This window comes from Pleurodeles waltl, chromosome 7 (assembly GCF_031143425.1).
Source record: "Pleurodeles waltl isolate 20211129_DDA chromosome 7, aPleWal1.hap1.20221129, whole genome shotgun sequence".
Classification (NCBI taxonomy): domain Eukaryota; kingdom Metazoa; phylum Chordata; class Amphibia; order Caudata; family Salamandridae; genus Pleurodeles; species Pleurodeles waltl.
Window position 1 is genome coordinate 782,114,547 of NC_090446.1, and position 23,167 is coordinate 782,137,713.

At 45.7% G+C, this 23,167-nt stretch overlaps 1 protein-coding gene across 3 annotated transcripts in view; it reads right to left on the reverse strand.

Annotated features, from left to right (window-relative positions):
* Positions 1-23,167, reverse strand: part of ANKHD1 (ankyrin repeat and KH domain containing 1) — an 896,896-nt gene that overhangs the window by 251,304 nt on the left and 622,425 nt on the right. For all 3 annotated transcript variants that reach the window (XM_069199295.1, XM_069199294.1, XM_069199296.1), the window contains exon 28: positions 6,260-6,409. In XM_069199295.1, the coding sequence (XP_069055396.1) occupies positions 6,260-6,409 (150 nt within the window). The remainder of the gene's footprint in view (positions 1-6,259; positions 6,410-23,167) is intronic.

Sequence of the window (23,167 nt, forward strand, 5' to 3'; positions counted from 1 at the left end):
CATCCAGTGCAGTTCTAGAGTCCTTATTCGAGTTTCTTGTGGACAGGGACCCTGTCCTCGGGTGTTCTTGGCCCTCTGGTGGGCAGGTAGTACTCTGGGGGTTTATAGAGGACGCTGGTCCTGCAGGATGCGTTGCCTTTTTGTAGCTTGCCTTCTGTAGCTGCAGACAGGCAGGTAGGGCTGGGGCCAAGTCCGTTGGTGTCTGGAGTCTTCTCTGCTGGGGTCGGTTTAGCAGACCTTCTTGCTTCCGTCCTTCTTGAGGTTGCCATGAATCTGGTAAGCTAGGTTCAGGGGTGCCCCTAAATCATAGCTTTTGGGGCATTACAGAGGTTCCCTTAACTGTACCATTGTTCCCACAATCGACACACCCTTGGCACACAGTTAAGTCCCTTGTAAAAGGTACCCCAGGTACCAAGGGCCATGTGGCCAGGGAAGGTCCCCAAGGGCTGCCCTGGGGGACCCCTCGCCAAGCACATGCCAGTACAGCTTGTGTGTTTTGGTGGGGAGAAAAGGTAAAGTCAACATGGCATCCCTCGCAGGGTGCCATGCCCACAAACCACTGCCTGTGGCATAGGTAATCAGCCCTCTCGCAGGCCTTACAGCCCTAAGGCAGGGTGCACCATACCACGGGTGAGGGCATAGCTACATCAGCAATATGCCCGTACAGTGTTTAAGTCCATTCTTAGACATTGTAAGTGCAGTGTGATCATACTATTATGTAATATATGGGCTGGGAGTTTGCCATTACGAACTCCTCAGCTCCACAATGGCTTCACTGAAGTCTGGGAAGCTTGGTATCAAACTTCTCAGCACAATAAACCCACACTGATGACAGTGTTGGATTTATTGAAAAATGCACCCAGAGGGCATCTTAGAGATGCCGTCTGTATTTTATCCAAACTTCTAGTGCTGGACTTACTGGTCTGTGCCAGTCTGCTTCTTCCTGATGAGTTTCTGACCACATGGGGAGAGAGCCCTCTCTGTGGCCATAAACAAAGGCGACGTCATCACAGCGATGACGCCAACGATGCCCGCTGAGTCGACCGACACCACCTACTGACGCGCAAGGGTACTGCTCAAAGTAAAATCTCCGAATCCAGTCTGACGCCTGGGGGAAATTCCAAGGTAAGGACTCAGCAACTAGAAGTCTCTATCAGATAAAGCCTGCACTGGGTGGAGGTGCTTCACACCTCCCCCTGCAGGAACTAACACCAGGCGGTGAGCCTTAAAGGCTGAGGCCTCCTGTTAAAGTGCCCCTGGGCACTCCAGCTAGTGGAGATGCCTGCTCCCCAGACAAAGGCCCACTTTTGGCGGCAAGTCCGGCAGGACAATTAGGGAAAACAAGGAGTGACTATTTCAGCTGGGACCACCCCTTAAGGTGTCCAGAGCTGAAGTGACCACCCTCCTCGCAAAATCCATCATCTTGGTTTGGAGGACAGGGACAAATAGTGTTAGGTCTGTGTCCCCCTCCCCAAAGGAAGTGGACACCAGAAGGGTGTAGTCACCCTCAGGAACAGTAGCTATTGGCTACTGCCCTCTGACCCATGTAACGTCCCTAATTCCAGGATTTAAGGGCTCCACCGCGCCTAGCTGGCAACCTAAAGAAGAAGGACTGAAGAGCGGACTTCAGCAGTGAAGACATCCTGCAGAACCAGAGGACGGACTGACTGCCCAGCACAGGACCAAGAACTCCAGAGGACAGCAGCCCTGTCCACAAGAAATACTCCAGAGCCTCTCTTGATCTGTAAGTCCTGCCCACTCTGCACCCGATGCCCACAGCCTGGGTCAAGGTGGACCACAAGTCGAGAGCAGGTCCCCCAGGCGATTCAGACCTCAAATTCACCCTGGGTTGACCCATCCTGGCCAACACAATGACGTCTGCAGCCTAAATCGGGAGGACCCCCCTCACCCCTGCACGGGAATGGATCAGACAAAGATTCCAGACGCCCAAGGTACCCCTAAATCCACAGCCCGCTGGCATTGGGGAATCCAACCGACAGTCAAGCAACGTCCAGTGAGGTCCTTACATACCTGTCCAGACTTTGGATTTCTGCAACTGACAGCCTGGACCCAGCCGCCAGATTCTTTGTGACACCGTCCCCCCCCCCCCCAGTCTGCCCCCCCCTCACCCCAACCAGGTTCCCCTATTGAAAATCATGGGGCGCCCAATCCTGTGTTTGCAACCTGAACCCAGCCACCCCTGTGCCGCAGAATGTGTGTGTTTGGTGCTGATGTGTGCCCCCAATCTCCCCCCCGTGCTCATCTAAACCACAAAAGAGAGCATTAGTATGATCTACTTTAGCCTCTGGGGATCCACCTGACTGTGCACACTATACCTTACTTTGGTGTAGTATATACACAGCCAGCTTCCTACAGAGAGTAGCCTGTGAGTTAGCCCTTTTATGGGGGGTGGTGGTGGTGTGATTATTTGTGTGTTTATGTAGGCACATTCATTTTACCTGGGGTCTGAAGTCTGTGCCCTGTCATCTAGTCACTTCTCATTTTATTCCTCTTATTATTTTAGCAAGGCTTTAGTTTAGTGGTGATGTTTTGTTATTTCATATCAGTTGCCCTGCTACTCAGAACTGTTATTCATTTCTCTGCACGACATTTCATCCTGTGCTCACTCTAAGGCTTTACACTAGAGTTTACCTGGTATTGCCAGTCCAGAGAGTACAATGTCTCAGCACCCTACACAGAATAATGTGTTATCACATCAGGGTAGTTCTAAGAACAACATGTTTTCTTACTATAAAACAACATGCTACCCCCACCAACTTAGAGGGGACATTCCAGCCGGCTTGCCATCTCATGCTGCATGTCATTGCATTGTCTGATTAAACTAATGCTTCCTCTTTGTCTACATAGGAAGACTCACAGCAGACTAACAGACCTAATTGTTACCTCTAACACAGGTTTGGGGATTGGGTTTCCTTCCTGGGACTAGAAGGGTGGATTAGGGCTACCACTGCTATTGCGCCCATGTAGAAACTTAGCAGTGTAGGTAGGGATATTAGATACAACATGGTGACAAAATAATAGGACTGACTTTCTGTGTTTCACTTTAATGGTCACTGCTGAACTACTAAACTGTTTCAATATCCTCATAATCGCAGTGCATGTCTTTTTACATAGAATGCAGTTGCTTCAATAAAAGCTATTGAACTAAGATTCTGCTTCTGTTTGTCTTGCATGTGTGAGACTTGTATAACTGAGAGGAAAGGGTACGATCAGTTCAACCAAGACATCCCTGAGGAGTCCGATTGTCATGCAATAGGCTTCCACAAATCATTCTTACCTTTGTTACTAGTGAGGTGCTGCTGGCAAGCCGAAAGGCTGCAAGCTGTCACATGGTGTGGGCTCAGACTCAGTACCCCATGCTTGGTGGTGCTGCCGCCCAAAATCCAGCTGTCTTGTTACTATAACAGGAGACACACAACAGAAGTAACAATGAATGAGTCAGGTGGGAGCTGATCATGAATGTAAAGGGGGTCAGTATGGGAAAGCTTTGTATTTCTTCTCCACCCTGAGTGTGATAACCTTGGCATGGACAGGGTCCTGAAAAGTTAACTGGAGTGTCGTGCAGTATGGGTAGGCACTGGGTGGAGTGGTGTGTGAAGGAAGGAGTCTCAAAGGCTCAGTGTGGAGATCCACCTAGTGGAAGGAGGCAGCCCTACTACCGAGTTCAAGGTAGGATGTGGAGTCATCAGGAGAGAGGGTTGGGCAGGGTACAAATCGGGATCTGTGTCCCCCTGGTGGGTCAGCATCACAGCAGTCCCAGGGATCACCCCGCCGAGGTGTGTCGAAGGTATCCCATCTCCTACGGCCCCCCTATGTCTGAGTGAGGTGATCCATGAGGTGTATAAGGAAGGGGGTCACCTGGTGAAGTGGGTGGTGAAAGTGAGCGCTGTGAGACAGGGTGAGACGGTGGCAGAGTGACGGGCAAAGGACTGGCAGTCTTGTCCACCTTCCTGCACGGCTTGAGGTGGCATATCTGAGGCCTCCTCGAAGGACAGCTGACTTGTGGGAAACTGAGCAGCAGGCCCCCGGAGGGCAGGTGACAGTTCGTTCCATGTGGGTATGTATTACTAAGTGCTTGTGTCATTCTCCTCTTGTAGTTTATTGAGGATCTGCTTGAGGGTACGTGAGCTGAGGCCAGTCTGTGCCGAGGATCTCAGCTACAAAACCGACTTCTATCTCGACATCAAAGGGGTCGGCTCGGCTCTGAAGAGAGAGGCACCAAAGCAGTCGGCCTCAATGGTTTCTTTGGCACCGATCCAGGCATTACATCCAAAGGAGGAGATCAGAGCTGACCATGGCCCGAAGGCAGTGATGGCCTATCTCTGTGGTCGACCTTTGGAAAGTGGCAGCGTCAAAGGTAAGGGAGTACTGTACTCATCACTGGTTGCACTGGTGAAAGATCCTCAATCTCCAAATCGGAGCTAGAAATGTTGTCAGGGGAGAAAGCGTCCTCGCCTGTGTTGTGGGCGGTGGTTTCCCTCAATGGCTGTGGGGACCAAAAGGCCCAGAATGTCTTCACTCCTATGCGACATTTCGAGATGTTGAGCCAGATCACGGAGGGTGTTCATGGAGCGGACAGAGTAGCAGGCATTTGAGGTAACCTAGTTGTGCTCAGGAGACAGGCACAATTTACAGTCTTGATGGAGGTCAGACTGAGGGTATTTCACGTGGCAGCGAGGACAGTAGCGGAATGGCGTCAGGGAAAACATGGTCTGGAGACCGAAGGAGGCCCCAAAGGGCAAAAGCCCACGCAGGCCGAGGTCGACCCGAAAGTCACCAGGTCAAAGCTGGAGTCATCAAACCATGACTACGAGAAAAAAGGAATGCGTCTGGGAACAACACTGACTGAAAGAAGCAACCTGTGTAGACCGAAGAGAGCACCGCAACGGTGTTGAATGAGAGCACACATCCGAACCAGACGGCAGAGAGAAAAAAATCTAACAGTGGAGCTGATGACCATGTGCATTACCAGCAAGAGGAGTCACAGTACCTGATGACTTAGAATACTTTTTTGAAGATGAAACACTTACACCCATCCAAGCCCAACACTAGATGGCAGAAGCATGCATAGCATGTGTACCTACAACCACACATGCCTTGAACATAATTTTCATGTAGATTCCTCATCTTCAGAACATCCTTTAAGGCATCATGTTGGTCCTCAAAACTTAACTGGCTATGCTTCTCAAGAGTAACCAGATGACACCAAGTGTCTACAGCCACAAGCCCACCAATCAGACAGCGGCACTGGCATCACTTCACCCTCCCATTGACACAGGGCCACAGCTCTGTCTTTCTCCAATTAAATTCCTCATGATGACATCGACTAGGTCAAATGCAGACACACATGCAGCAAGAAAATGCCCTTGTTGGGTCTCTATATGTGCATGATGAGTTTTAGCTTGGGATGCAACACTGTGGCCTCTAACTGCTCTTTGCCTATGCACCTCAAAGGTGCAGGGAACAGAACTTCAAAGAGGTCTTCATAAAACAACACAAAATGCCTGTGGAAACAGTCATGCTTTTGGGACCGTTAATTCTCAATGTCTCTTCCAGGTTGTGGACTATTTCTTATTATCAGACAAGATCATAACACTGAAAAAGATAACATGGGATTTGGCAGGCTCGTCAGCAGACCAAGCGTAAATTAAGCCCAAATGGATGGCAATGCTGGCTTACTGGTTTTGAGGCCTACACGTTTTGATTCCTAAGAACAAGTCAAATATGTTGGAAGATTTATCCATCAGATATTAAGATTTTGACTCAAATGAAGAGATGAAAGAGTTCTGCAACAGGTCCTCCTCACACAGTATGATTAGTACAAATCTGAATGGTGGTCTGTAGAATGACTTGAGTGTAGAGCACATTTACCTCTTTGGTGATATTCGGACAGTTTACAATGAAGTGAATCTGCTAACTAAACTTAAATAATAAACTATTATTTGCCCAATGGTAACTCCTTTATATAACGTACCTAGGAACTCTCAATCTCACAGTGGGCATGTTGCATGCATGTAAATCTTATTCTGGAGAAACACAGTATCCACAGTGTGCAAAAAAAACAGCCTTTAGGGACAGTCAAGTAATGGAGTTCTAAGTTTCATTAGAGTACTATTTTAAACTTAGATGTCAATTTTGCAAAATTATACTTGGAACTATACCAAAGTGTGCAAAAATACTTAACAAGCTTATTTGACATTTTTACTTTACATTCAAAAATGGTTTAAGTCTTACTTGCCTTATTGTGATCATTCGTTCACCATTTTTATCTTTTTGCTTGTCTACATCAATATGGGCGCCAGTTACATCCTGAATTGCAGAGATATTACATCCACCTCTTCCCATGATTCTGGAAACAACCGAGGCAGGTACAGACAGTTTTTTCGATCTGCCAATGTTACAAAAAGTATACTTATATTAAACATGTGCTTTCATTCTTTCCATAAAACTGTACTTAATATACATTTATGTAAGTCTTCTCAGTCTGGAATTCCAAATCAAATAACTCGTTAACAGCTGCAGTAACGGGACACGATCAGACACTAGAAAAGGATTTGCATCACTGTATTGCTAATAATGGGAAATTAATTGGAAATAACAGCATTCCTTTGAAGAAAATAGGACCAATAACAGGAGTAGGAATAAGCAGGCAGCCTTTAAGCTCACTGATTCTTTCAACAGCAAGCATCCCAAAGGACAAGTTACCTATCTTCATTAAAGCATTATTTGTTAGAGACAATATCTAGCCGCAGATTCTTTACCTTTGAATTTCCCAGGCGTCAGACTGGATCTTGAAGATTTTTGTGTGAGCAGTACCCCTGTGTACTGGTAGGTAGCGTTGATCGGTTCCGCATGGTGTCATCAGTGTCATCTGTGCCTGAAGTGCTGACAGTTACTTTTCCACGCCAAGAGTTCAGAGCAATGAAGAGCACTAACACAGGTGTGTCCAAACTAGGGCCCGCTCTTTTTGGGTCAAGAGGCTTGGATAAAAAAGCCTGCAGCTCACTCCCCCTCCGGCATATATTATTGCCACAAGAAAAGCTGTTTTGATCATGAGCAGCCAGAGTGACAAATTGTGAAATAGCTCAAAGGGAGCAAACATCAGGAAAGTGAGGACTAGATTAAGGTCAAACTGAGGCATAATGAAAGGTGAAGGGGAAACCTATGTACAAGTTCTTTGAGGAATCTATTTACAAGAGGGAACTTAAATAAGGAGAGTTGGTGTAGGAAGTTGGCTCTCCATATGATGCACTAAAAAAAGCACACTGTGCAGAGTCCATAGGATCCCCTATTGCTTTGCAGAGCCAGAAGTAGATAGGACTAATGCTCTATTTTTGTGGTAGTGTGGGCGAGCAGTTAGGCTTATCAGAAGGTAGATCTAAGCATTTTTTGTACTCACAGTGGCACACTCAGAGGATAAATCCGAGACCAATTTAGAAAAATAATGCGTCTGTTTATAAATAGTTTAAATCCAAGACCTTTGTTACAAGGTAAGTATGTTTTTATGCATAAATATTTTTTCGTTTAAAAAAAGAAATAAATCAACAGTGCAATTTCAGAGTTCTTCAATGTTAACCTATGGAGGAAAAGAATGTTCAAACACACCGTTAATGAATTATGAGGCCAATCTCAGACAGTTAAAGTAACTACTGGGCACCAATAAGAACCACACCAGCAGGTCACTCCAGGCAGCACTGGTTAGGGTTAGGCCAGGTGCAGGGGTGCAGCAAGGTGTTGGGTGCCCAATGATTTTCAATAGGAATTGGTCCTAGTGAAAACAGGCTGCAGGCTCTGACAAGGAAGCCAATCGGGGACACCTAACAGGTAGGTTGTAGACACGGAGTGCTCGGGGACTTAGGCGCACCATTGGTCCTTTAGTCCAGGGCCAATGGACTCAGGGATGTCCTTAGGCGTCAGGTTTCTCTGTCTGGGAGAACTCACGGTCAGGGGGTCCTGTGTGTTGAGGCTGCAGGCATCGTCGAGGAGTCCAGCAGAGAGAAACCTAGGGTAGTCTTGAGCTCAGGGGAGCCACTGGACCTCATTGGCACCAGTGACCCACCTCATATTGGGTCATGGACGATGGGTGCAGCGGTTGCTGGAGATGTTGTGTCTTCTCTCACCACAAAGAGGGGTGTGTGGGGAGGTAGCCCCTTGGCTAAGGGTCACTCCCCGTGGGGGCACATTACTGTTGGACATTTCTACTCCCCTTGGAGGCAGATCGGCCCATTTTTGTAAGGTCCATCTGCACCGAGGAGTGGGGGCGGGCCATACCCCCACCCCCAAATAAATGGGACAAAGTTGTTCTGCCCACTGGTGGGCAGATGGGGCAATTACCCCCTGTTTCACTCCACAGGGGAGGGGAGTGGGGTGCAGAAAACCTACTAGATGCCAGAGAATAAAAATAAAAAAAAGTGGTGTGGTGCCTACCAACCAGTATGGGTATAGTTATGCACCTACCCCAACTGAAGGTGGTAACAGTCTTTCAGCTCTCCCCACACACTTAAAGATATTATCCCAACAGAAAGCAAGAGGACATTTGATTATTCTGGGTTTTGGTTTTACATGTGGGCCATAAGGGCTTGTCTAACTCTAAAAATTGTCCCACTTGGAACAGTGAGGGTGCACTTTTTTTAGAATAAACTATGAGACCTAGACATATGAAAACTAAACATTTGGGTGAGTCCAGGGTGATGTGCTTCACATGCACCCGCACCATTTTCTTACCCACAATGCCCTGTAAACCTCGAACTTTGCTTGAAATCTCACATTTTTCCCCACATTTTTGTGATGGAACCTTCCGGAATCTGCACCCAGCATTGTCTCATCTATACCGATAAATATTCTGCCCTACTTGTCAGCTTAAAAACTTATTTTTTTCCCAAACTGCCCTTTTGGACCTGCTTTGGTTCCCACTCAATTTCGACGTATTTGGCTCTTCCCGGTCACAGCCACTTGGCCCAGCTACACAAGTGAGATCATTTTTATCGGGAGGCTGAAGGGGAACGTTGGATGGTAGGAAATTTGTGCCGGTGCGGTGATCCCACACAGAAATGTGGGAAAATGTGATTTTATTTAAAGGCACATTTGAGGTTTGCTGAGGATTCTGGGTAAGAAAACACTGAAGGATCCACGCAAGTCACACCTCCCTGGACTCCCTTGGGTATCTAGTTTTCAGAAATGTTGGGGTGTGGTAGATTTCCCTAGATGGCTGCTGAGCCCGGGACCAAAAACTTTCTTCTGCAGCCCTTTTTTCCAATTTTCTTTTAAAATGAAATTTTAGCTATATTTTGGCTAATTTCTTGGTCTCCTCCAGGGGAACCCACAAACTCTGGGTACCTCTGGAATCCCTAGGATATTGGGAAAAAAGGGCAGGACTATTCAGTTATTATGACATTGATAAGGATTCCCCTGGAAGAGAACTAGGATTACAGGTAAGCAATGTATCCTTCCGTGTTTCGAAGGCTGACACCCACTCTATGGCTTCATTAGCTAGAAGAGCTTGTACATCCTGAAGCAAGGTGGAGAGGTGCTCACCTGATGTAGACGGAAGATGCGATGAGTTGAAAAGAATAAGCAGAGCATAAACCATTTAAACTAACTTAAGGACCCAGCTGTAGGATGTTTTGCCAACTGAGAAAACAGGCTTTTGCAATTTTTAATCCACTTTTTGTCCCAATTTGTGGCTTCTAGGCACTGGTGTAATGGCTCTGGAAGGCCCGAGCTCTGCTAAACAAGATTAGGTGCATTTGCTCTGACCCTTAAAAAGCTAAATGGTTGATTGGTCTATACCCCACTGGCATAGTGTAACTTACTAGTAAGTCCCTTGTGTATGGTACCAGAGGTACCTAGGGGCCTGTAAGTTAGTGCCACTCGTGGACTGCAGCACTAGTTGAGCCACCATATGATAAAGAAAAACACGACTCCAAGTTTGTTCATGAAGACTGAAAGGGCAGTTTTAAACTGGTAACTCACCTTTGCCATTTTAAAACAATGGCACAGTCCCAAAAACTTTTCTAATATGCGTTACTCACCCTTACAGCAGGCCGATTGAGTTCTAAGGCAGGGTGCAACATGCGAGTAGAGTAGAACATGTGTTCAATATGTGATAGCTAGATAACACACTTCACAGGAAGTGGTCATCAGGTGGGATGGAACCGAGAAGCCCATTGGCTAATGACTGCAACCTCTATTGAGGGCACTTTCTTGGGCATAAAAGGGGTACCTCTGCCACCCAGAACTCATATCTCACTTAACTAGAAGAGGACCAAAGAAGAAATGCCCTGCTGACCTTTGACCAGCGAAGAAGAGACTGCACCTAAGTTGGACTGCACCTGTTGCTCCTGAGGCTACCAAAGGAAAATACTGTTTGCATTGTCCTGCTTGTGGAAAGGTCGTTCCCAGAGTCCAGCCTGAAGCAGAGACTCCAAGAGTCAGTTGGCCAACTTATTGTTCACTGTACCGGGCCACAAAAGCTGAAGAAGCCTGATGGGGCGAGTTTGTAGTCCAGAGCACCGGATCCGCACTCCTCACAGCTCGAGAGATCAGGACCTGATGCTCAAAAGTTGCACACAAGTCTCCTGGATCCAGACGAGTTGTCGGAGTGCAGTTTGGTTACCCAGAAGAACTATTATTGACAAGAGAAGGCAACCAATGTGCTGGGCAACTGGCAGCCCGGAGTAATGGAATAGATATGTATGTACATAGTTTGTGGTAAAGGACTATTTATTTACATATATACAATTTGAATGCAACTAAAACGGCTACAGGCTCCCGGCGAGGTGGGAGGGCGCATGTGAATCTCCAGCACAACATGCCACAATCAGATGTACACTGGGTAAGTGACATTTTCCGTTCGATGGCATGTGTAGCTGCAGATACACATGCTGTGCATAGACTACAAAGCAGTAATCCTCCCGAAAGCGGTGGTCAGCCTGTAGGAGCTGAAGTTGTTTGAAATAATGTTCTTAATACAGCCTGTCCTACTGTGGCTTTTTGTGTTGCTAACACATCTACACAGTAATGTTTAGTAAAGGTATGAGGTGTAGACCAAGTGTCTGCTTCACAAATCTCTGTCATTGGTATATTACCTAAAAAGGCCATTGTTGCTCCTTTCTTTCTAGTGGAGTGTGCCCTTGGTGTAATGGGTAAGTCCCTTTTAGCTTTGAGGTAACAGGTCTGAATGCATGCGACTATCCATCTAGCTATTCCCTGTTTGGATATAGGGTTACCAGCATGGGGTTTTTGGAAAGCAACAAACAATTGCTTAGTTTTACGAAATGATTTTGTTCTGTCTATGTAATACATTAGCACTCTTAATGTCTAATGTATGCAGTGCTCTTTCTGCTACCAAGTCTGGTTGAGGGAAGAAGACTGGGAGCTCTACTGTCTGGTTTAGATGAAACAGTGAAATGACTTTTGGTAAAAATTTTGGATTTGTGCGGAGAACCACCTTATGTTTGTGTATTTGTATAAAGGGTTCTTCTATAGTAAACGCCTGTATTTCGCTAACTCTTCATGGTGAAGTGATGGCTATTAGAAAAGCTACCTTCCAAGTTAAGAATTGGATTTGGCAAGAATGCATGGGTTCAAAAGGTGGACCCATGAGTCGTGTAAGTACAATATTAAGATTCCACGAGGGTACTGGTGGGATTCTTGGAGGTATGCTCCTTTTTAGTCCTTCCATAAAGGCTTTAATAACTGGGATTCTAAAAAGTGACTTTGTATGTTTAATCTGCAGGTAAGCAGAGATTGTGGTGAGATGAATTTTTATGGAAGAAAAAGCAAGATTTGCTTTTTGTAGGTGTAGTAAGTAACTCACAATGTTTTGTATGGAGGCCTCGAACTGTGTGATTTGGTTTGCTTGGCCGTTGAAAACAAACTTTTTCCATTTATTAGCATAACAATGCCTTGTTGTCGGTTTTCTTGCCTGTTTAATGGCTTTCATACACTCATTTGAAAGGCTTAGATAGCCAAATTCTAAGACTTCAGGAGCCAGATTGCTAGGTTGAGCGATGCTGGATTGGGGTGTCTGATCTGTTGTTTGTGTTGTGTTAACAGATCTGGTCTGTTTGGGAGTTTGATGTGAGGTACTACTGAGAAGTCCAACAGTGTGGTGTACCACGGTTGGCGAGCCCACGTTGGTGCTGTGAGTATTAGTTTGAGTTTGTTTTGACTCAGTTTGTTGACTAGGAAAGGAATGAGTGGGAGAGGGGGAAAAGCGTAAGCAAATATCCTTGACCAACTGATCCATAGAGCATTGCCCTTGGACTGAGGGTGTGGGTACCTGGATGCAAAGTTTTGGCATTTTGCGTTTTGTTGCAAACAGATCTATGTCCGGTGTCCCCCAGCGGTAGAAGTAATCTTGTAGAATCTGGGGATGTATTTCCCACTCGTGAGTTTGCTGGTGATCTCGACTGAGATTGTCGGCTAACTGATTGTGAATGCCTGGTATATATTGTGCTATCAGGCGAATGTTGTTGTGAATTGCCCAATGACAATTATTTTGTGCTAGGAGACACAGATGTGATGAGTGTCCCCCCCCCCCCCCCCACCCTGTTTGTTTAGATAGTACATTGTTGTCATATTGTCTGTTTTGACAAGAATATGTCTGGACTAGAAGGGGTTGAAAAGCTTTTAGTGCTAGAAAGACTGCTAGTAGTTCTAAGAGATTTATGTGAAGTTGTTTTTGTTGATTGTCCCATTGGCCTTGTATACTGTGATTGTTGAGGTGTGCTCCCCACCCAATCATGTAAGCGTATGTTGTCATAATGGCGTTAGGCACTGGGTCTTGAAATGTCCGCCCTTTGTTTAAATTTACAGGTTTCCACCATTGAAGCGAAGTGTGTGTTTGGCGGTTTATCAACACTAGATCTTGAAGTTGACCCTGTGCCTGCTTCCATTGTTTTGCTAGGCGCTGTTGTAAGGACCGCATGTGTAGCCGTGCGTTTGGGACAATAGCGATGCATGAGGACATCATGCCTAGTAGTTTCATTACAAATCTGACTGTGTACTGTTGGTTTGGCTGCTTGCTTGATCTTATATTTTGAAACGATTGAACTCTTTGTGGACTTGGAGTGGCAATTGCTTTTTGCGTGTTGAGTGTGGCTCCCAAGTATTGTTGTATTTGGGATGGTTGCAAGTGAGATTTTTGGTAATTTATAGAAAACCCTAGTTTGTGTAGAGTATCTATTACATATTGCGTGTGACTTTGACACCAGTGCTGAGTGTTGGCTTTTATTAGCCAATCGTCTAGATATGGGAATACATGCATGTGATGTCTCCTTATATGAGCTGCTACTACAGCTAGGCATTTTGTGAATACTCTGGGTGCTGTTGTTATCCTGAAGGGCAATACTTTGAATTGGTAATGGTTGCCCTTTATTACAAATCTGAGGTATTTCTTGTGAGATGGATGAATGGGTATGTGGAAATATGCATCCTTTAGATCCAGTATTGCCATGTATTCTCCCTGTTTTAGCAAGGGAACTAAGTCTTGTAGTGTGACCATGTGGAAATGATTTGATTTGATGAAGAGGTTTAACGTCCTGAGATCTAGAATTGGTCTTAGTGTTTTGTCTTTTTTGGGAATAAGGAAATATTGGGAGTAAACCCTTGTTCCTTTTTGATGGTGTGGTACTAGTTCTATGGCTTGTTTTGTTAATAGTGCTTGCACCTCTATTTTTAGTGGGTCTAGATGTTGTGCTGACAGTTTGTGCGTCCTTGGGGGATCATCTGGAGGGAAATGTGTGAACTCTATGCAGTAACCTTGTTGGATAATTGATAGAACCCATGTGTCCGTGGTAATGTTTGACCAATTTTTGTGGTATTTTGTTAATCTCCCCCCCCCCCCACTGGTGATGTGTGCTGGGGGAAGTGTGACATTGAAGTCACTGCTTGTTACTAGGGGTCTGCTTGGCAGGCTAAAATTTTCCCCTTGCTCTTGGGTACTGTCCCCTGTATGAACCACGAATCCCCCCTCTCTGGTACTGAGACTGGTAAGAGGGTTTTGTTTGAGAGGTGGATGGCTCTGAGGGTTGCTGTCTAAACCCTCCCCTAAACTTTGGCTTCCTAAATGTTCCCCTATACTGGGAAGAATGGAGCGCGCCCATGGCCTTGGCCGTGTCTGTGTCCTTTTTCATTTTTTCTATCGCAGTATCCAGCTCCGGCCCAAATAGTTGCTGTTGGTTGAACAGCATATTTAATACCGCCTGCTGTATTTCTGGCTTAAAACCAGAACTGCGTAGCCATGCATGCCTCCTGATGGTAACTGCTTGTAAGGAAATGCCTCCTTGGCATGGTTACCCCCCTGACTTTTTGCCTTTGCTGATGCCAAGTTATGATTTGAAAGTGTGCTGAGGCCTGCTAACCAGGCCCCAGCACCAGTGTTCTTTCCCTAACCTGTACTTTTGTTTCCACAATTGGCACACCCTGGCATCCAGGTAAGTCCCTTGTAACTGGTACCCCTGGTACCAAGGGCCCTGATGCCAGGGAAGGTCTCTAAGGGCTGCAGCCTGTCTTATGCCACCCTGGGGACCCCTCACTCAGCACAGACACACTGCTTGCCAGCTTGTGTGTGCTAGTGGGGATAAAACGACTAAGTCGACATGGCACTCCCCTCAGGGTGCCATGCCAACCTCACACTGCCTATAGGTATAGATAAGTCACCCCTCTAGCAGGCCTTACAGCCCTAAAGCAGGGTGCACTATACCATAGGGGAGGCCATAAGTGCATGTGCACTATGCCCCTACAGTGTCTAAGCAAAACCTTAGACATTGTAAGTGCAGGGTAGCCATAAGAGAATATGGTCTGGGAGTCTGTCATGCACGAACTCCACAGCACCATAATGGCTACACTGAAAACTGGGAAGTTTGGTATCAAACTTCTCAGCACAATAAATGCACACTGATGCCAGTGTACATTGTATTGTAACATACACCCCAGAGGGCATCTTAGAGATGCCCCCTGAAACCTTAACCGATAACCAGTGTAGGCTGACTAGTTTTAGCAGCCTGCCATACACCAGACATGTTGCTGGCCACATGGGGAGAGTGCCTTTGTCACTCTGTGGCTAGTAACAAAGCCTGTACTGGGTGGAGGTGCTTCTCACCTCCCCCTGCAGGAACTGTAACACCTGGTGGTGAGCCTCAAAGACTCACCCCCTTTGTTACAGCACCCCAGGGCACTCCAGCTAGTGGAGTTGCCCGCCCCCTCCGGCCACGGTCCCACTTTTGGCGGCAAGGCCGGAGGAGACAATGAGAAAAACAAGCAGGAGTCACTGGCCAGTCAGGACAGCCCCTAAGGTGTCCTGAGCTGAGGTGACTGACTTTTAGAAATCCTCCATCTTGCAGATGGAGGATTCCCCCAATAGGGATAGGGATGTGCCCCCCCCTCTCGCCCCCCTACCCTCAGGGAGGAGGCACAAAGAGGGTGTAGCCACCCTCAGGGCTAGTAGCCATTGGCTACTAACCCCCAGACCTAAACACACCCCTAAATCGAGTATTTAGGGGCTCCCAGAACCTAGGTAACTAGATTCCTGCAACCTAAGACGAAGAAGGACTGATGACCTGAAAGCCCTGCAGAGAAGACGGAGACACCAACTGCTTTGGCCCCAGCTCTACCGCTCTGTCTCCCCACTTCAAAAAAACTGCAACAGCGACACGTTCCACAGGGGCCAGCGACCTCTGAAGCCTCAGAGGACTACCCTGCATCTAAAAGGACCAAGAACTCCCGAGGACAGCGGCTCTGCTCCAAAGAAGAAACATCTTTGCAACAAAGAAGCAACTTTTACAGACAACACGTTTCCTGCCGGAAGTGTGAAACTTTGCACTCTGCACCTGACGCCCCCAGCTCGACTTGTGGAGAAACACTACAGGGAGGATTCCCCGTTGACTGCGAGCCCGTGAGTAGCCAGAGTTGACCCCCCTGAGCCCCCACAGCGACGCCTGCAGAGGGAATCCAGAGGCTCCCCATGACCGCGACTGCCTGCTTTTAAGAACCCGACGCCTGGTAAGGACACTGCACCCGCAGCCCCCAGGACCTGAAGGATTCGACCTCCAGTGCAGGAGCGACCCCCAGGTGGCCCTCTCCCTTGCCCAGGTGGTGGCTACCCCGAGGAGTCCCCCCCTTGCCTGCCTGCTTCGCTGAAGAGACCCCTGAGTCTCCCATTGAACTCCATTGCAAACCGGACGCCTGTTTGCACTCTGCACCCGGCCGCCCCTGTGCCGCTGAGGGTGTACTTTTTGTGCTGACTTGTGTCCCCCCCAGTGCCCTACAAAACCCCCCTTGTCTTCCCTCCGAAGTCGCTGGTACTTACCTGCTGGCAGACTGGAACCGGGGCACCCCCTTCTCCATTGAAGCCTATGCGTTTTGGGCACCAATTTGACCTCTGCACCTGACTGGCCCCGAGCTGCTGGTGTGGTAACTTTGGGGGTGCCCTGAACCCCCAACGGTGGGCTACCTTGGACCCAACTTTGAACCCTGTAGGTGGTTTACTTACCTGCAAAACTAACAAATACTTACCTTCCCCACGAACTGTTGAAATTTGCACCAAGTGTCTAGTTTTAAAATAGCTTATTGCCATTTTTGCCAAAACTGTACATGCTATTTTGCTGATTCAAAGTTCCTATGATACCTAAGTGAAGTACCTTTCATTTGAAATATTGATTGTAAATCTTGAACCTGTGGTTCTTAAAATAAACTAAGAAAATATATTTTTCTATATAAAAACCTATTGGCCTGGAATTGTCTTTGAGTGTGTGTTCCTCATTTATTGCCTGTGTGTGTACAACAAATGCTTAACACTACCCTCTGATAAGCCTACTGCTCGACCACACTACCACAAAATAGAGCATTAGAATGATCTCTTTTTCCATTATCTTACCTCTAAGGGGAACCCTTGGACTCTGTGCATGCTATTTCTTACTTTGAAATAGTACATACAGAGCCAACTTCCTACACCCTTCCCTTGCCTGGTTCCTGAAAGACCTGTTGTGCATGCTTAAGCATGCCTGGTAACATTGGCAGGCTTTGATATGAAGCATGCGTGGATGCCAGTGTTTTAAAAAGAAAGTCATCCTCAACTGGTTCTGAGTGCATAGTGACATTATGGAATGTCGCTGCTCTAGCCAGTACTTGTGTGTAGGATGGGCTATCCTGTGGAGGAGAAGGCTTTGAAGGATAACACTCAGGACTGTTGTCTGAAACTGGTGGGTCGTATAGGTCCTAGGGGTCTGCATCGTCCTGCGTCTGCACAGTATGTGTGGGTGACTGTGCCATTGGTGTACCAACTGGTGATCTTGTCCGTTGCGGCGAGTGAGGTGGCGACATTCGTGGCGAGAAATGTGGGATTGGTGACCTTTCTCTAACTACCTTTGCTTTTGGCTGCTCAGTTTCAGTTTCTGCATGAAAAGCCAATTTTCTTTTAAACTTGAGCGGAGGGATGGTTTGAATTTTCCCTGTTTCCTTTTGGATTTGTAACCTTGGTTGAGTTTGGTCAAGCTCTTCCAAATCCAGCTTCTGCTCAAACCTATGCCTCTCTTTAAGTTGTTGGGAGAGCCCATGTTCTTCTGTTTAAGAAGTCTTTTTCGGTACCAAAACACCCATGGATAGGGTCGGTCTCGGCTCCGAGAGGCTCTTTCGATGCTTTTTCGACTAATCGATGTTGACTCTTTTCGATGCTGGTTTCTCAACCCGAGTCGGAAGACTTTGGCACGATCTTGGCCTTTTTCAGTGCGGAAGATGTTATTTGGCCACCACTTTTCTTGTGGGTCGAGCCATGGCCTTCCGGCAGTGGCGTCCCGAGACCTTCTGCTTTTTCACCTGTCTTTGGGGCTGGGTCGGGGCAGGTGTACTCACTTTTTGTCCTGCCGTCAGTGGCCGGTCTCTGTCGGAGTCATCAGATTCCGAACCCTGGATCGAGATAGCCATCTATTCCTCCTTGACGGCGAGGTGTTGTGTCGACTTCGATGCCATCTGCAAACGCCTTGCTCGTTGATGTCTTAAGGTCTTCTTGGACCGAAAAGCCTTGCAGGCCTCACAGGTATCCTCTGTGTGTTCTGGCGACAAACACAGATTACAGACCCGATGCTGGTCTGTATAAGGATACTTGGCGTGACACATCGGACAGAAACGGAAGGGGGTCTGGTCCATGAGTCTTCGACGATGGGTGTGACGGGGCCGACCAGGCCTCGGTTGTCTCGTCGGTGCCGATGTATCTATATTAAACCGGTCCCGAACGAGACAATACCGACGGATTTCAATGTTTTTCTAAATTTTCCCGATTCGAATTACGGAGCAAAGAGGAACACGTCCGAACCCGATGGCGGAAAGAAAACAATCTAAGATGGAGTCGATGCCTATGCGCAATGGAGCCGAAAGGGAGGAGTCACTCGGTCCCGTGACTCGAAAAGACTTCTTCGAAGAAAAACAACTTGTAACACTCCGAGCCCAACACTAGATGGCAGGAACAGTGCACAGCATGTGAATCTGCAGCTACACATGCCATCGAACATATATATATATATATATATATATATATATATATATATATATAAAATGCACAAACAGCCTATAGAAAAGGGTAAACAAATGGCAATATTATGTTTACTGTGCTTTTAAAACCATAGGATCAATACAATGCATGGAAAGATAAATGGCTGAGTATAGGAAGCCATCTCCAAAACCTTTATTTAGAAGTAAAAAGTAAGGTAATATCGGACACTGTTAAAAGCATAGAGAAAACTGGCACTATGCCTTTAAGAACCTCAACCACATCACCCACTCCCTGTATCCCATCATGTCCCATAGGTCACAGTTAGGTCAAGGTCATTTTTATGGAGAAAATAAAGAGTTCTTTCCACAGAAGTGACTGAGAGCTGTAATGGCTTTAGTCAGGAGAAGTGGGTGGGTTGCTTATGACTTTGATAAGGAATCCCCTGAAAAAGAACTAGGATTACAGATAAGCAATTTATCCTTTTCTTTCAGGGGATCCTTACCAATAGTCATAAGCACTGAATAGAATAGAATAGAAAACCTATCCCACAGCGAGCGGACTTTGAAGCATAAACAGTTCTAACCTTCAACCAAAAAGATTTCTTAACTAAGCCTATCCTACTGGAGTGCCTGTCCTAGTATCTAAAGCCAGGCAATAATGCATAGTAAAGGTATGGGCAGATTTCAGAAACTGGCACATTTCACAACAGAGCTGCAGCGCCAGCTTTCCTTCTAGTAGTATGTGCTCTAGGTCTAGCTGGACGTGGCTTTCTAGCTAACTGATAAGATAGCACAATACATGAAATAATCCATCTGGAAATTGATTGTTCAGAGATCATTCCGCTAGATTTGAGGGCTTATAACCACCCCGTTTGAGTGAAAGACATTATATGGTAACTCTGAAAGTAGAGCTTAAATTTCACTTACCCTACGGGATGGAGTCATAGCCACATTCCAGGTGAGATGCTGCAAAGAGGCTTTATGGATTGGCTCAAATGAAGGGCCCATCAAATTTTAAAGGACAATGTTGAGTTCCCATGGAGGAGAGGGATTCCTTACTGGGGAAAACACATTCTTAAGCCCTTCGAGAAAATCCCTTACAACTAGGATTCTGAAAAAGGAACTTTGTGAGGGCGATTTCTTGTAAGCTGTGATTGCCAAAAGGGGTACTCCGATGGAATGGAACTGCAAACTTGATTTGGCCAAGTGAAGGAGATAAGGAATGAGTGCTTCCTCTTGACAAGAAGTTGGGCTATGATTATTATATACTCTGTAGGAAGGTGCCCCTTTTGGCATGGTTACTGTAGTACTGGTGGAATTCTCGGTATGTGTCGCATGCCGAGAATTCCAACATTCAGAATGCGAGGATCGTCTCGAGAGAAACGATCGTGGGAGGCGGAGATCGGTGGGAGAGCTGGAGATTGGTGAGGGAGCTTCCTTCTTTTTCGTGTCCTGTTATATCATCAAATAAAACCAAGAATCAAGCATTGACTACTGTATGACCCCATTTCAGATCTTAACATTGGCGACGAGCGACAAACTCAATTTCCACATTTACGGGGACAAAAGGAAGTAAAGCTATGCCCTGCGTTTTAGAAACGAGGTACAAAGTGTGCAAAGCTTTGCAGAGGGCGCATTAATAGGGGCTTTCCATGTTGTCATTCCCATACGGACCTTCACGCACCCCAGCCTGTATACCACATGCATAAGCGTTCAAGCACTTGGGCGTGCTCCAGCCATCATCGTACAAGCCCACCGCCTCTAGAAACTTTACGAGCAACAGCAGGCAACCTTCACTGCCTCTAAAAATAGATGTTGGATAACATGGCGGCCATCTTAGGAGTGCAAAAGAATTGATAGTCTTATGTATGTTTAAGCATAGACTCAATGCATAATCTAATACGCTTTATATAAGAACAGGGATTTGCTGCATATTAGAATATAGTTTTTATATGTTGATGGGCATATTAAATGTAGAAAATATATTGGTGAAACCACTACTAGTATTGATATGTGTTAATGTTTAAAGTTAACCTGGAGAATATAAAAACAAAAAATTGAAGTTTATTCCTTTGTTAAGAATATTCACATGGCAATCAATACACAAGGAATAGTTCCACCTCCTCCTTTTCTTACTCAACCGGGTAATCCACCTATTCCATGGGAAGAATGGATAGATAGATTTGAAAATTATTTGGTGGCACTGGATGGTCAGGATTTGGGGGGGGGGGGGCATTTTGCACGCATGTGTAAGACCGACAATACATTTAGGGTGGGTTTCATCCACGAAGAATGTATGGGGTTGGAAGAGGAGGTGGACAGAGTTCTGTACCAGTAGATAACAATTCTGTTGGGAGAATTAATGTATTCAGACCGCCCAGACCAATGGCAAAATTTACAGTGCGTGGGAGGAGCGTTCAATTAATGATAGACTCCGGATCATTGTATACAATTATACCCCAGAACATGTTTGTGAAAGAATGGCCTAAGGTACGCCTCCCACCCACAGATATTAATTCAGGTGGATATCAAGGTGAGAAAATAGATTTGGTAGGATACATGTTGTCAAAAATTGAATTTGGTGAAAGGCAAGTCGAGTGAAAGGTTTATGTAGCCACCAATGGTTCACCAATTTCGGGATGGCTCCATCAATATGATTTACACGTTAAGATAGATCAGAGAGAAGATAAGGTTATGGTATTAGAAGACATCACCCTGGATGAAATCTTATAGGAGAATAAAGAAGTTTTTGCTGACAAATTAGGGGAGCTCAAAGGGTATGTACACAAAATCGTAGTAAAGAAGGATGCGGTCCCAGTATAGCATAAGTTGAGGAGAGTTCCCATTAATGCTAGGAAAGATGTAAAAAATGATTACTGACATGGTGCATGAAGACATTATTGAGCGGATGGAGACCTCCAGTTGGATTTCTCCGATTGTTATCACAGGCAAATCAGATGGTTCTTTGATATTTTGTGTTGACCTTCGGTCACTCAACCAAAATATTATAGTAGATAATTATCCATTGCCTAATATTAATGAGTTTATCCTACTGTTAGAAGGGGGAAGTACTTTTCCAAGTTAGATTTAGAAATGCGTACCGCCAAGTCAAATAGCATGATGACTCAAAAGAACTTACGGCATTCATTACAATGCAAAGGGTTTTCCAGTTCACTAGGATGCCATTTGGTTTGGTTTCTGCTGCAAGTGTGTTCCAGAGAATGATGAGTGATGTATTTGAAGGAGTAGATAACGTGATTTATTTTCAGGATGATATTCTAATCTTTGGAGACACTTTAAAAAAACATAACAATGTACTGAGGTGTGCGCTGGAGAAGATCAAGAATGCAGGTCTTACATTAAAGAAAGAAAAGTGAAAATTCTTAAAGAAATTGAGTATTTGGGTTATACTTTATCAGAACAAGGAGTCAAACTGAAAAGGAGTCTACTGGACACAATTGAGAAAGTTCCTTCTCCCCAAGACGAGGAGCAATTAAGATCATTCTTGGGACTTATTGAGTATTATTCAAAGTTCATAAGGAACTTTGATGATAAAACTGAAAGCATAAGGAAGCTTTTGCGCAAAGGTAAAAAATTCCAATGGGAAGAAGAACAGGAGACTGCATTGCAGAACATTAAAAAAAGAGATGTGTGAGGCAATGGTAGTAGTGCCGTTTAATGTCAATGCAAGAACCGTTACTACAGTTGATGCAAGTGTGACTGGTCTGGGAGCAGTATTGTCACAAATTTATGACAAATAGGAGGAGACAGTAGCCTTCGCCTCACCACCAGTGACTAAGTCGGAACGAAATTACTCAGTAATTGAGAGAGAGACTGGCTGCCTCGTGGAGTCTTGAATACTTCAGAACTAACATTACATTTGGGGACGGAAAAATAATACTTTGTACTGATCATAAGCCACTGTTAAGGGTGTAATCACCAGGAGGTGCTAGCAAACTATTAGCACGATTAGCTAGGTTGGCAGCAAGGTTCCAAGAACAACAATTCATGATTAAATACATTCCGGGATGGCGCAATATTCAGGCAGATTGTTGATCTCGCCTGCCCCTGGATTGGCAGGAAGTAAATAAACGTGTGTGAAAAAAAAAGGAGCAGCGGCCAGTGTTGTTGATGTAATTGAATGTACCCAAGGTGTTGTGTCACATGAAGAATGGTGTAAAGGTATGGAAAATGATAACACAATGAAGGGAGTGGTTAAAATGACCAGGGAAGGAGGGAGGAGAGAAAGTACACTGAATGTTCAGGTTCGACCACATTTAAAAGTTTTGGAGGAATTGTCTTTGATTTAAAAAAAATATTGTAGTAAGGGGTGATAGATCTGTTCCTCTGCAGGGTGTTAGACACAAATTATTCAAATTGGCTCATGACGTTCATTTAGGTCAAATGTTAACTAAGAGAATGCTGAAGGAAAAATTTCTGGTGGGCAGGTATCGATAGTGATGTGGGCAACTGAGTTGAAAGGTGTGTAGATTGTAAGGAAAGTGAAAAAAAGGCTGAAAGTAGGAAAACAAAACATAATGGGAGTGATACCAGATCCTGGTAAGGCGTGGCATACTATATGCATGGATTTCATTGGGCCATTAAGTGGGGTTTCATATGTTCATTGGAAATGGTTGGTTGTAAAGTTCATGAGGGT